Source organism: Gopherus flavomarginatus, chromosome 1, assembly GCF_025201925.1.
Source record: "Gopherus flavomarginatus isolate rGopFla2 chromosome 1, rGopFla2.mat.asm, whole genome shotgun sequence".
Classification (NCBI taxonomy): Eukaryota; Metazoa; Chordata; order Testudines; family Testudinidae; genus Gopherus; species Gopherus flavomarginatus.
In genome coordinates this window covers 308267744-308283042 of record NC_066617.1, presented here as the reverse complement: position 1 = coordinate 308283042, position 15299 = coordinate 308267744, and the positions used below count along the sequence as shown (strand labels likewise).

The 15299-nt window shown below is 41.1% G+C and overlaps 1 protein-coding gene across 3 annotated transcripts in view; it reads left to right on the top strand.

Moving 5' to 3' along the window:
* MTRF1 (mitochondrial translation release factor 1) overlaps positions 1 to 15299 on the top strand; it is a 30669-nt gene that overhangs the window by 1687 nt on the left and 13683 nt on the right. For 2 of the 3 annotated variants that reach the window (XM_050949628.1, XM_050949608.1), the window contains exons 2-5: positions 11468 to 11907; positions 13835 to 13926; positions 14812 to 14893; positions 15148 to 15255. In XM_050949628.1, coding sequence (XP_050805585.1) covers positions 11490 to 11907; positions 13835 to 13926; positions 14812 to 14893; positions 15148 to 15255 — 700 coding nt within the window. In that variant the 5' untranslated portion in view covers positions 11468 to 11489. Of the gene's footprint in view, positions 1 to 9163; positions 9186 to 11467; positions 11908 to 13834; positions 13927 to 14811; positions 14894 to 15147; positions 15256 to 15299 lie in introns of those variants that run through there. The other variant, XM_050949618.1, reaches the window with a different exon arrangement.

Genomic DNA, 15299 nt, shown 5'->3' with positions numbered 1-15299 from the left:
GGCCTAATGGGGCATTACAGGCACTGGATCTGAAAACTGGGGAGGATTGTGCTATGTATATTTCTGTCTTTCTGTCTCTGGAGAGAAGAAAAGTGAATTTTAGGTTCAGAGGGTAGCCGTGTTAGTCTGGATCTGTAAAAGCAGCGAAGAATCCTGTGGCACCTTATAGACTAACAGACGTTTTGGAGCATGAGCTTTTCGTGGGTGAATACCGCATCTGAGGAAGTGGGTATTCACCCACGAAAGCTCATGCTCCAAAACGTCTGTTAGTCTATAAGGTGCCACAGGATTCTTTGCTGAATTTTAGGTTGAGTGCATTACATTCTCGTTTCTAGGGATTGAAGGAAATATGGGGTATATTTTGTATGAAACTAGAAGAGAAGATACACACCATGAACTAGTCATACATGAATAATAAAATATTGCCTTTCCTGGGGGATTTTTATTTATTTTTTTTTTGGAGACTGCTCTGAAGCAACCACAGCCCAAGCTATATGGCTATACTTTCCCCCTACAGTAATTCAGCATGTAGAAATTCCCTATAGGAAGTGAGCTCAACCTTTTTATGCTCCCCCAGAGGGATAACAAATTTCACCAGCTCCAAATAACTCATAAGAACATAACTTAAGAACATAAGAACGGCCGTACTGGGTCAGACCAAAGGTCCATCTAGCCTAGTATCCTGTCTACCGACAGTGGCCAATGCCAGGTGCCCCAGAGGGAGTGAACCTAACAGGTAATGATCAAGTGATCTCTCTCCTGCCTTCCATCTCCACCCTCTGACTCAATCAGCTCTTTCTCATTTCCACAAGTTATGTTCCACCTACACTCCAACCTCCCACAAAAAATAGCAAAAGAGGAACAGCTGGTCTGAGGTCATTAGGAACAAAAGAATGACCATACTGGGTCAGACAGCATCTGGTGCCAGATGTTTCAGAGGTAATTAACAGAACAGGGCAATTATCAAGGGATCCATTCCCTGTCATGCAGTCCCAGCTTCTGGCAGTCAGAGGTTTAGGGGCACCCAGATCATGGGGTTGCATCCCTGACTATCTTGGGCAGTAGCCACTGAGGGGCCTATATCCTCCATGAATTTGCCTAATTCTTTTGTGAACCTTGTTATACTTTGACGACTTCACATCATCTCCTGGCAATGAGTTCCACAAGGTGACGATGTGTTGTGTGAAGAAATACTTCCTTATGTTTGTTTTAAACCTGTGGCATATTAATTTCATTGGGTGACCTGATTCCTGTGTTATATGAAGGGGTAAATAACACTTCCTTATTCACTTTTTCCACACCATTCATGATTTTATAGACCTCTATGATATCCCTCTAGTTGTCTCTTTTCTAAGATGAACAATCAGTCTTCATCTCTCCTCATAGGGAAGCTATTTCACACCCCTAATCATTTTTGCTGTCCTTTTCTGTGTCTTTTCCAATTCTAATATATGTTGCTTGAGATGAGACAACCAAAACTGCATGCAGTATTCAAAATATGGGTGTACCATGGATTTATATAGTGACATGATATTTTATGTCTTATTATCTTTCCTTTCCTATTGTTTCCTAGCATTCTATTAGTTTTTTTGACTGTCACTGTACACTGAGCAGATATTTTCAGAGAAATACCCACTCCAAGAGCTCTTTCTTGAGTGGTAATAGCTAAATTAGACCCCATAATTTTGTATATATAATTGGGATTATGTTTTCCACTGTGCATTACTTTGCACTTACCAACATTGAATTTATCTGCCATTTTGTTGCCCAGCCACCCAATTTTGTGAGATCTGTTTGTAACTCTTCACAGTCTGCCTAGAACTTAACTATCTTGAGTAATTTTATATAGTCAGCAATTTTTGCCATCTCACTGTTCACCCGTTTTTCCAGAACATTTAAGAATATGTTGAAGAGCACAGGTTCCAGGACATATCCTTGGGGGACTCTGCTATTTACCTCGCTCCGTTGCGAAAAAGGACCGTTCTGCCCTGGTGTCTTAAAGGCCCAGATTCTCAAAGGTATTTAGGCTCCTAATTTCCCTTCATTTGAATGGGAGATAGGCGCCTAAATACCTTTGAGGATCTGGGCTAAAGAAGCTGTATACTCATAGAAGGAACTGGGATTTAGATTTATTTTAGTTCAAAGCCTGTTTTTCTTTCTTTTATTTTTCATTTTTGAACAACTGTTTTTTATTTTATTATTTTTAGCATATGCCTTTATATCAGGCTGCTTGAAAAGTGACTTAACTCAAATTTGTATACAAAATAAATATGTTGAAAGAATGTAAATGTTGAAAAGTCTATCACACAAAGATTAGTAAATGAAGAATTAACATTGCCCATGGAACTTTAATTTGGCCCATTTGTGGGAATGCATTTTGCTACTTTCTGTAATTATATGAGAACTAGAGCTTCTCAATTAAATTAAAAAAAATTAATATGGGCAAAACAATGTAATTTTTTCCTAATCTCATTCTTGGAAACAGGTTCAAATATTCAACCTGAGGCAGACACCCGAAGCAAAATTTCAGCTCAAACAGTTTAAGTTTGGCAAAGGCATAAGCAACTTAAAGCAGAGTCTTACAATGGAAAATGTTAAGCAACCTTAACTATAGGTCATGCTACCAGTTCCATTTGCAATAATGTCTTACTGTTCCTTCGTATTATTGTTTATTAAACGTATCTTGTATATTTTTGTGTGTTTTAAATAAATATTTAGTTTGTAATAATATAGATCAGGGGTCAGCAACCTCTGGCACGCAGCTCGCCAGGGTAAGCATCCTGGCGGGGCTCGGCCAGTTTTTTAACCTGCCATGTCGACAGGTTTGCCCGACCGCGGCTCTCACTGGCCATGGTTCGCCGTTCCAGACAATGGGGGTCGCGGAAATCCGTGGCCAGCACACTCCTCGCCTGCGCTGCTTCCTGCCACCCCCATTGGCCTGGGAGGGTGAACCATGGCCAGTGGGAGCAGCGGTTGGCTGAGCCTGCTGACACGACAGGTAAACAAACTGTCCCGACCTGCCAGGGTGCTTACCTTGGCAAGCCGTGTGCCAGAGGTTGCCATCCCCGATATAGATGTCTAGTAAAACATTTATTGCTAGTAAACTCTGTTTACATTAACTGACTACCAACAATGAAGTGTTGTTGTGAAAATAGCTTGGAGACAGATACCAGTTAAGTAAGATGCACAATAACATTTTCCCAGAATTACTGTATTTAGTTAGATAAGGTGTGTGAGGTAATATTTTTTATTGGCCCAACTTCTGTTGATGAGAGAGACAAGTTTTTGAGCTTATACAGAGCTCTTCTTCAGGTCTAGGAATCTAAATAAGTGTCACTGCTCATGTTGTGGAGTTTCCATTTCAGAAGGCAAAATTCAGTATCTTTCGTTATTGTATGCGGTGTTGTTGTAGTCATGATGGTCCCAGGATATTAGATAGAGAAGGTGGATGAAGTAGTATCTTCTTTCGACCAATTTCTGTTGGTGAGAAAGACAATGCTTTTGAGCTTTTCTCGGGTCTGGGAAACTAATGTCACACTATAGACCAATCATGTTGTTATGCTGGAGGTTGAGTGGCTCTCAGAAAAGTGTATCTTTGATCTATGAAGCTGATGGACATGCTAGCCACCTTCTCTTCTGGCTAAATGAGGGAACAATTAAATGCCCTTTGTTTAGGGTTGCAAGCAACCTCTTCAATTGTTGGTAAAGGTAACCTCAAGGCTCCACACCCTACCCTGCCGCTTCCACCAAGGCCCCACCCCTGCTCTGCCTCTTTCCCCAAGGCCCCACCCCCATTGCTTGCTGATCCCCTCCCTTCCCGTCACTCACTGGATCCTCTCAAGGAGCCTGCCTGCAGGTAGGAGGTGGCCTCAACTGAGCAGGGGTTGGTGCAGTTAATGACCTAGCACCTACCCTCACCCCATGGTAAGCAGACTTTTGGTTCAGGTGTCATTTAGGGTTACCAGGTTCTCTTGTCGACCAGACTTTCCAGTTGAAAACCAGGCATCTGGCAACCCTAAATGGCACCCGGACACAGAAGCCAAAAACCGGACTCTCTGGGTATAACCTGGATGGGTGGCTACCCTACTTTTGTTTAGTGATAGAAAAAACAATGGAAGCCACAAAGACTAGACTCACTACAAACACTCGGCTGGGGATTGATTTGGTTGCAGCTGTGTGTCTATGTTAAAAACAAAAAACAGCCAGAGAACAGAAAGAAATGAGAGGTAACAAGAGATGCACTTATAGCATGTCCTTGAAAAAGCCAAGAGAGAACTTCTTGGGCAGAGTGCTGGCTGGAAAGGCTTGAAATTGTAAGCAAGGAGATAGCCTCCTATCATTTGATCCTACTGTGTTCAGAGAAATAGGACTTTGTACACATTCTTTACAAATAATCAGGATTGCATCAAATAAATACCTGATTCTATCATCAGTATCTCCACCTGATGGAAACAACCCACAAGGCCCCGAATATTGGCTAACTGTTCTGATCAAAAGGGGGTAACAATATATCAATATATAAATGATAATAAACTTGTAATTGTGCCTGGTGAATCATTTGATTTCAAAACATATTAACATAAACCAGTTTCTGTATAAATGATGAAGTATGGCTGTATGCCTGTATTTGCGTGGAGCCTCATGGATGTCAGTGGGTCTCAGCGGAGGCACAGAAGTCCACCAAGTCAGAACAGGTTGTGAGACAACACTTTACGTCAGTGCCTAGACAACAGCAGAAAGAGAAGAGTTCTCTAATTCACTGAGACTGTAAGGCAGTGGCCCCAAACTGTGGGGTGCACTCCATAGGGAGGCACAAAGGAACATTTGGGGGGCATGACAGGGCCTGGGTCAACCTCCATGGGGATTGGAGAGGGAGTGCCACATAGCCATGCCTGGCTTCCAGCCCTGCCTTCAGCCGTGGCCCTGGCCCCGCCTCCAGCCTCGGCTCCACTCCTGGCCATGGCCTAGCCGTGTCTCTGCTCCCAGCCCCTGCCCTACCTGAGCCCCCGGCCCCAGCCTTGGCTCCCAGCCATGGTTCCATTCTCACCCCCACTCCCAGCCTCGGCCCCTGGCAGCAGCTCAGTTCCCGGCCCTGTCCAGCTCCTGGCTCCAGACCCATTCCTCGCTGCGGCCACAGCCCTGGCCTCCTTAACCCTCTCTGTGTCTCCCCCCGGGAGCTGCGGCCCTGTTTTGACCTGGCTTCCAGCGGGACGTGGACAATGGTAAAGGAGGCACAACTCTGAAACATTTGGGGACCACTGCTGTAAGGTATATAAGCATACAAAGATCTATGTTTCTTTTAGTACATGTCTAATTTCCATTTACCAATAACTGGCGCTCATGAATGCCTGGGGAAAAATTAATTGACACCATATATAATTTTTTATTAAACATTCTGGCATCTTTTTATATTACATAAAGAAAGTGTTTCCCTTTTTTATACTACTTTCCCCCTTGTCAACCAGGCTTAATAAAAAATTAATCATGTTTGCTTTTAATTAAAGGTTTACATTATTATTATATTCACATGTAGTAACTATTGTTGACTGCCACTGAAACTGATGTAATTTTTGTTGGCATTACTTCTGATTTTAAAACCAGTTTAGTAATTTATAAATTTGAGTGCATGAGCTGTTTGTGACTTTCATATAATTTAATAACCTTTATTTACCTGACCAAGATTTTAAGTGTTAAATCATATTTTAATGTGAGAAGATAATTTGATTATTTAAAATAATCAACATCTAAGGCACATTCCGATGAATGTAGGGTTTAGGAGGACAAATTCTGTGAGATACAAATGCAAGCTGAATCCCTTCCCAGAATTGGCAGTTTCTGATAGACAAACTGTTTACTTAAAAAATTCCTGACCTGCACTACCCATAAACCAACAAGTCAAATAAAAACCTGAAATTGATTGTTCTTTGAAAACGCATGATTTTTAGTCAACTTCATGATTTTTAAGGACCTGACTCATGATTTTTGAATAGTTGCATTTGGCAATATTGAATTCCACACAAATGATGAAAAGATGCATTTTATTTATATCATTGTGCCAGCTGCTACACAATAAGGACTTTGGCTGGTGCTCTTGCTCACTGCCACAATAAAATAAAATAATAATAAGTAAATTATAATAAACGTAAATACTATTTTTAGAAATTGCATATTCTCTATATATGTTTCCTTTCTGGCTTATAATGAAAAAAAGGGTTAAGAGTCCTGTGACTGAGGCATTCTGGAAGCGGTAGTGCTTAGCAAGAATGCTGGGAGTGGTAGTTCCTTTTCAGTCTCTCGCTTCCTTTCTGTGATGGCTGCATGTTATAAGATACTGTCTCTGTCTGTTCTTCTCTGGGCAAGTTTATTTTAAAATTCTGTGCTGTCATTTTTTGTTGGTAAAATACATCTCGAGGAGGGGCCTTGGTTCTAAAGGTATCATCACTTCTAGCAGTGCTGGGATATGAGCACTAGGAAGAGAGCTGCTGCATAGACGGTGGAATGGAGAGTAAAAAGCAAAGGGGTTAATTGGAAAAAGAAGAGCAACCTAAAATTAACTGTAACTGCATGGGGCTTTCAATTAGATAGTGATTTTAACTTTAGAAATATATTTTTAAGCTTTACAAATATATATTTCTATAATGATGAAGGGGAGGAAAGGAGTAGCTAGCTGGCTGAATTGATCACTTTAATGCTAATGAGATTTAATTGTATTGTTATGGTGTGTTAGGGTACCTAAAGCCTTGGATAGGTGTGTTTTAAGTTATTATTCAAGTTGAAATAAATGAACCTTAGCTGAAACCATCAAGTTAAAACTAATATTTAAGAATTACATTTTTTCTGTTACTAATAGTGTCTTTAATTATTAAAACTGAAAGACATTTTAAAATCTAATTTACTTCTTGCTTTGTTTTTTGTTAGCTCTCTGATTGGACAGTGAAAATGTACTAGTCAATCTCAATTTTCTCACCATCAGTTTCACTTTCTGGTTCTGATGCACTAACTACAAGCCTGCAGTGTTTCGATTGCAAACATTGCAGGAGATTTTTTTTTTTAACAAATAAAGCTTTAAGTGAAATTTAGAAAAATCAATAGATACATATGTATTGGCCATAAATCTTGTAAAAGTTTGATTTCAAAATACTTGCATTTTGGGACAAATTTAATCTGACAATGTCTATTTAAGAGAAGGATAATTATTTGTGTGTAATTATTTCTAGGCAGTGCACTTGCCCAGTTTGTCTGAACCATGCAGTAATTTAGGTATCATAAAATAATATTTTTTGTTTTTAATTTCCAAAGAGCTCAGGTGAGGCTGTATTACAAAAATTTGTTGAGTACTTCTGCTTTTCAGAACATCAGTTACTCTGTCTCTCTTAGTTGTGTTTCATATATTTTTTATAATGCGGTTAATTGTGTCAGTGTAGAAAATTGTGGACCAAACTGACCTGGTATAAGCAGGTGAAACTCTGTTGACATCAGTGAATTGCATCTTTTTAAGTGAGGTCTAAATTTGGGGGTGTGCAATTAAGTCCAGGGCTGTAGATTACTGGCCTGATTGTGCATCGTTCTGGCAGAAGCACGTCAAGATATGGACAAGGAAAAAGATGTGTAGTCTCTGCTATGGCTCTTCTCAGACACCAGAACAACCCCTTGGGGCTATCAGCAACCAAGTGTCAATTAGAGCAGCCCTCAGGTTGCTATAATTTCTACCAGGGGCTAAGCAGGACCTAGCCAGCTTGTGAAATGTTTGAGGTGCAAAGGAATTCTTCCTGATTCCTTCAATGCCTGTGACACTGACAGTTAGGTCAACAATTCGAAATATTCCACTTCTTGCCATGATAGTAAACAATAGGATCACTGACACAGTGGACGGAATTAGAGAGTTATAGTGGTGTGTTAATAAAAGGCTTGAAAGTGAACAAAAAATATCTGCTACTGACCTGAAAGAAACCACGACATCAAGAAATTTAAACTGGCATGCTGTGACATACATGACATATACCTACTTGCCCACATCTTTGTCTGAGGTGTTAAAAGAAATTGACCCTGAAGTATTTAATTTGTAAAAATATTTCTGTCTCCATGAGTTAAAAAAATAGAACAGAGGTCGGCAACCTCTGGCATGTAGCTTGCCAGGGTAAGCACCCTGGTGAGCCAGGCCAGTTTGTTTACCTGCCACGTTGGCAGGTTCAGCCAATTGCAGCTCCCACTGTCAGCTGTTCGCTGTCCTAGGCCAATGGGGGTGGAGGGAAGCCGCAGCCAGCACATACCTTAGCCCGCAGCACTTCTCGCCATCCCCACTGGCCTGGGACGGGGAGCCGTGGTCAGCCGAACCTGCCAACGCGGCAGGTAAAAAAACTGGCCTGGCTCGCCAGGATGCTTACCCTGGCGAGCCACATGCCAGAGGTTGGCGACTCCTGAAATAGAAGATAAGACAAAGAACTCCCACTGAGATTAGTTTAACTATTATGGAATTTATTTAAAACAAATCTCATGGTCTTTTATATCTGTCTTGAGAATTTTGACTGTTGCGGGGGAAGGTTCCTTCCCTCATTCTCTTGAGTCTTGCACTTTGAGTCGTGAATCACACCTCTGAGAAGTAGGTGTAATATGTTACCATAGCAGAATGATAGCATTTTTCACAGATATAAATACTGACACAAGGTGCAAGGCACTAAAGAATCAGGCCTTCAGAAATAAATACAAGGACATTGTCCTTCATGGTTATTCTCTAGTGAGACTGTGACTATTTCTTCTTCCTCCTTTCTTGAGGCAGGGTGGGGGAGGGAGTTCCCTGTCATCCTATTGCTCTCTAAACCGTGTCACTTCAGGCAGTGCAATTTTTCAGATTTCTTTCTCTAAAAAGTCCTAGCATGTGGCTATCTGAGAGGGGATCTCTTTCCCTATAATCCACTTCAGCGGTTATAATTATCTGGGATGCTCTTTATGTTGGTTTCCAGGTGGCATCACCTACTTCCTTCACAAACGTCAAACCTCTCCTTGTTGGGGAGAAGATGTAGAGGAAACTCCACAGGGAACTTCATGGAATTTCCCCTTGACTTAATCCATTCCTACGGAGTATTTTGTTTTCTTTCTGCAAGAAACCCTACAACTTTTGCAAACAAGTTAATTGAAGCTTGAGTTTTCCCCTTCTAAAATGGAATTACCTGCATCTTTTGAAACAGGTCACCGGAAAACACATACATTTTTTGCCTTAAATGTGTTGCAGTTCAGGATCAAAACACTTTTAAAAATGATGTATAGTGCTACCCTTTGGCAGGGAAAAGATAACCTCTCTTGAACCAGTGCCTTGAGAAAAGGTTTCCTTAGTTGAAGGAATGGTGGATTGCCAACCAAAATAAGGTGATCTGTTTCCCCTCAAATTGACACAGGAAAGATGAGGAAATATTGACAAAGACAGAAGGGCTCACAGTATTGGCAGAAGTGATAGGAACCCTCAGTTCCATAAGGAACCCTTTCTTGTGTCAACAACTCACTGAAGTCAATAGGACTACTTGTCAGAGTAAGGACTATTCATGTGACAATGGGATGCTGTCATAAACAGATTGTTAATGTCTCTTGTACCTGTAAAGGGTTACAAGCAGGGAACGGGACACCTGACCAGAAGACCAATCAGAAGACAAGATACTTTTAAATTTGGGCAGAGGGAAGCTTTTGTGTGTGTTCTTTGTCCATTCTGTGCTCTTCTCTCGGAGGGTCTGAGAGAGACCAGACATTACTACAGGCTTTCTAAGTTTCTTTTCATATAGTAAGTAAAAACAGGCGGTTTAGGCTTTTTGATTGTTTTTACTCTATTTGCAATTGTGGATCTGGCTGGTTAACTTTTATATGTGTAGTTGCTGGGAATATTTTGATTTATATTGGTACTGGGGGGAAAGTCTCTTTCTGGTGTCTGTAAGCTATAGGACCCTGTATATTTACATCTTGAAGTACAGAGATAATTCTTTACTTTTTCCTTCCTTTTATTAAAAGATTTCTTTCTTTTTTTTAGAGAACCTGATTGATTTTTTTCCTCATTTCCCTTGTGTTATTCCAGGGGATTGGAATAACTCACCAGGACGGGTGGGGGGAGAGACGGGAGGGGGAGAGATAGAATCTCTCTTTGTTTTCCTTGAATCTGTTTGCCTCTTTGTGGAAGGGAAGGGAGATGCTTCTCTGTATGTTGATTTAAGAGGTTGGATCAGTATCTCTCAGGATAGCCCAGGGAGGGAAATTCTGGGAGGGGGAAAGGTGGGGGAATGGTTTATTTCTCCTTGTTTTAAGAACCCAAGGTATCTGAGTTCTTGGAGTCCCCAGGGAAGGTTGGGGAGGTCAGAGTGCCCCAAAACACTATATTTTTGGGTGGTGGCAGAGCTATCAGATCTAAGCTGGTAATTAAACTTAGAGGATTCAGGTGCTAGTATCTCATTTTCTGAACTCTAAGGTTCAGATCTGAGAAAGAATGCTATGACAGATGCAGGTTTAGGCCCCTTGATAGGCCACAACATCAGGACTTCCTGTTACAAACTAGAAAAGGTTCAAAACAGGATCTGTCATGTGAAATGTACAAACTGGTGAGGAAATGGAGACCTTTCCCTGAACAATGGCCATAATTTTCAAAAGGAATAAGTACTATGTTACTGTTCTTGCATCACTGTAGAATAGTTCAGACGAATTAATTGTATTTAAGACTGCTTTCTTTTTATTTATTGAAATGATTTTATGTCCCTTATTTGTATGTTTAATTTTGAAATATATGCACAGTAGGCTATGTAGCATTGTTTCAATGGCTCCAATCTTGCAAACATTTATGCATGTGTCAGTAGTCTTGCCAGTTAACCTGTTGCAAGGTCAGGGCCAGTATTACTAATACACTCATGGCCATGCTCAGCTGCTCTCACTTACACTAGTGCAGTGGTTCCCAAACTTGGTTTGTGGCTTGTTCAGAGTAAGCCCCTGGCAGGCCGCGAGACGCTTTGTTTACCTGAGCGTCCACAGGTACAGCTCGCAGCTCTCAATGGCCATGGTTTGCCGTTGCTGGTATAGATAGACTTGCAGAGCTATGCCGGCAACCCCCGCAACTGTAGATGCAGCTTATATCAGTAAGAAAGTTCTTTTGCCAGTATAATAGCTTAAACCAGTTCCCCAAATCAAATAAGCTATACTGGTAAAAGGACTCTTTTGACATATAACTGTGTCTGTGCTTCGGCTTTCTCCGGCATAGCTATCTTAATTGGGATGTGACTTTCTTCACACTGCTAACCAACATAGCTATGCCAGTAAAAGTTCCTAGTGTGGTCCAGACCTAAGTCTGGGATAGTTCCATCTAAGGTGGAATGGCATTACTAGATTTACACTGTTGCAACTAAGAGCAGGATTTGGTCCCTATTTAGCATTTTAAAATACACATTTAAAAAAAAAAAGCCAATGAAAAAGTGGCCCATATTGTATCTGCTTTAAATTTCAGGTGGTGAACAGTAAAAGCTGAGATGAAACCTCACCGAGGCGTTGGGCTTTTTAGAAGTCTGCTTGCTAATTGTTTCCATCGCTATCACCATCACTGCTCTCCTCTTGTTAAAAGGATAGGTCACATGACGGAACTATCTATCTTTAGATGCAATTATTTACTGAATATAGTTAAACCTCCTCTGTCATTTAATGATTGGTCAAGGAGATATCATCAGGATTTTAGAGCACTGTGGAAGCATGAAGCTGTGGAAAAATATCTAGAGACCTTAAACAGAGAATACCAGCGGGCTGGCCAGTTGTTAAATAGTGGCTCAATGAATGAGTATGACCGAAGTACTCTGAGCAGAAGACATACTCATTTATCCACCCTTGTAGCTGCTTTTCAAGAAATACAAGAGGCAGAAAAAGAAGTTCAAGAGATAGAATCTTTGTGTACAAGTAAGTAAAATCCCTCTGTTTATGCAAAGCAGTTTTTTTTTTAATGATGTGATGGGCCTTATTACCCAGAATTTGAAACAAGGCACCCAGGGAGCAATAAACTAGGCACATACATTTTTCTGAGGGTCCTCCATGTCCCTATTAAAACCTTTTAGATCCTCCCATTTTGTTTTGCTTTAGTTCCACCGCCTCAGAGTGACCAACTTTGCAGAGCAGGCCTGTGTCATGTACATTATACATTCAAAGTCACGTGAACGTGTCTTTAGCTCAAATATTCTAGAAACATTGTTTTTAAAACTACTCCAGTCCTTGTGTACTCTAAATTTCACTGCCAGTGTTGCATAATTACCAAATTTGTAAGCTCCATTCCTTGCATTTCTTCCTAGTCCTAATAATAATAGTATCAGCAGCAATTTCTGCTATCTTGCTTTTCCCCCCTATCTTCCACATCATCAGTCAATATGTTGAAAATCACTGGGCATAGTTTTGATTGGGGGATAACCATTTGTTTATTTCACTCCACAGGAGAATTCTCAAATATCTTCAAGAACTAGTATTTCGCATAAGGTTAAATTGAAGCCTGACAATTCAGGGCCTGGGGCTGAGCATCTCCAAAGAGATGTGCAAAGTCCATAATTTAATAGATATCAATGAACCAAACACCAAAATCCAAATTTAAATGACAATGTCCAGTCTGACATGTACTATGAATCATGCCCCCTGCTCAAATAAATAAGCCTTACCTAAAATATGTCCCTAAGAAGAAAATTGTCATTAGCCCTAGAAACAAGGACAGGGCCACACCACGTGGCTCCCGGAAGCCATGGCATGATCCTGCTCTGGCTCCTACATGCTCCAATGGGAGCTGCAGGGGCAGCGCCTGCAGATGGAGCAGTGTGTAGACCTGCCTGGCCTGTACCTCCTCATCCTTTCCCCATGACCCAACCCCCAGCCCTGATCTCCCCCCCCCCCCAAACCCCTCGATCCCAGCCCAGAGCACCCTCCTGCACCCAAAACATCTTATCCCCAGCCCCACCCCACAGCCCACAACCCCAGCCGGAATCTGCACCCCTTCCCGCACCCCTGCCCCAGTCCTGATCCCCCCTCCTGCCCTCTGAACCCTTCGGTCCCAGCCCAGACCACTCTCCTACACCCCAAACTCCTCATCCCCAGCCCAGAGCCTGCACCCCCTCCTGCACCCCAACCCCAATTTTGTGAAGCATTCATGGCCCTCCATACAATTGCTATTCCCTGATGTGGCCGTTGGGCCAAATATTTGCCCACGCTGTGCTAGGTCAAGGATGAGCTATATTGGTGGGAAAGCTTAGACTGCCATGGCCCTTGCTCTTCCTCTTCCTTTGGTAAAATAGAGGATGTTGGTCTCCAGGGTTGCTGATCCACCACAAATTTACTTTTGAAAACAAACACACAGATCAAAATCCTGATGTATTGGGACCCCATTCATTCTCAGTAACAGGATAGTTCTGGATCCCTGCCCGTTCGGTTCATAGTCTCACTGTTGAGGCTGCCAACAAGTTTGCCAATTAGTGTAAATAGTGATTAGTTTTAGTAGGAATTAGATTATCAATTTGTTTCACATATACCCATGAAGAGCTGTGGCATGGGGAATAACTTTCATCTGCTACTGACTTTGGCTAGGTTTGAACTGGAGACTTAGAGGTAAAATCCTCTGTGCCCCATTTCCAGTCTCCCAAGCCATCCAGGGCTCCTGATGATCTGAACATTTAATTAGTAATATACATCATCTTATGCTTCTGTCCTTATTTGGTATTTCATACTGAGAATAAGCAATTCCCTGCAATGGAAGCTGTTATCTATTTTAATGGGTGTAATTTGGCATTTGTATTACAATGTGCTCTAAACTAAATAGGATTGCTTAATGTTTATTTCTATCATTGGCATTTAGAGCTAGACAGCAGAGATGAGAAACAGCTGCTGGAGCTTGCCTTAGAAGAGAAGGAAATCATTAACCAAAAAATCAACACATTTTGCAAAAAGGTGAGTTAGAGGTAAAAGTACAGAGTATTTAAGATGAACATCTCTTGACGTCTTCATTTGCAAGTCTTCATACAGCCATGCAATTTTATTTTTCCAGGTAAGACTTTCTTAACCGCAGACTATAACACTTGCCGTTAATGAAACAGGTCTAGCATCTGCTTTCTCACTGGAAAAGACCTGGAAATGGTCACTGTTGGGAAGTCTCTCTACTGCCAAATGCACCTTAGAAGCTCTTTCTTTTAGACGCTTTTCGTATGTGTGCTTGTTCATTTGCTGTCATTGAAAAGTCTGTATCACAGTGAACTACTATGCTACGAAGACATGGCATGGCGTTCTGCCATTTGTTCATGGCAACAGATAGTGTACAGAGATGTCTTGAAAGGCTTTATCCTCGTGGAACTTTCAATCCTTTATCATTTTCTTCAGTTGAATGAGACCAGTGTGTGAAAATGATCGTCGTAAGAGAAGCTGAAAGAAATCCAGTGGAAGGCTTTATGTTGTGAATCAAGTGTCTGTATTTTAGAAAATTAAAATAATCTGATTGTATGAAATAGAATCATCTGAAAAATAAGGTCAGTGCCAGTGTAAACTGACTTTCCTGGCTAATATCATTATGTTCACAAGGGAGGCTGCAGTGGCTGATTTGGTGGTCTCATGCTTGGCATTGTGGGGTCAAATTTTCAATTAGCCTCCATTAACACACCAAAATCTTACTGTTGTGTGCCAGGAATCTAGGCTACAACACTGACTGGGCAATTTTCAGTCCTAACTACCTGATTTGCATTTACAAGTCTGGGGTTTGTGTGTGTTCAGACTGATGCAACCATGAGGTATGGCTGTAAATTTGGTCAAGAAGGGAGAAACTATTTTTTTCTTTCTTTTCAGCTTTTCCAGAGTATACTGCCAAGGGAGAAACATGATGAAAGTGATGTGATATTAGAGGTGACATCGGGCAGAACCACTGGAGGTCAGCAAAGTCATCACAAGTAAAGGTTACTCCAAACCTCCATCCAGGTTTACAAGGGTTCAATTGTTTCTCTTACATTTTAATAATGTAAAATAGCACTTTGTAGAGATGAGTATTAGTGCTTTATGCAGATAAATTATCTCCAACCACAATGATCTTTAGGGTTACTGCTAATGCTAAAAATAGGTATTTTTCAGGGAAGAGTCTATAAACTTATATTTCATGTTGTTCTGTCTAAATATTTATTTTTTTAGGTGACATTTGCCAACAGTTCACCAAAGAAATGTTTGAGATGTACCAGAATTATGCAGGTTACAAATGTTGGACCTTTGACATTCTGAACTACACACCAGCTGAGATTGGTATGATAATGTTCTGTTCTTTCTGCCAACAAGACTAAGTTAAA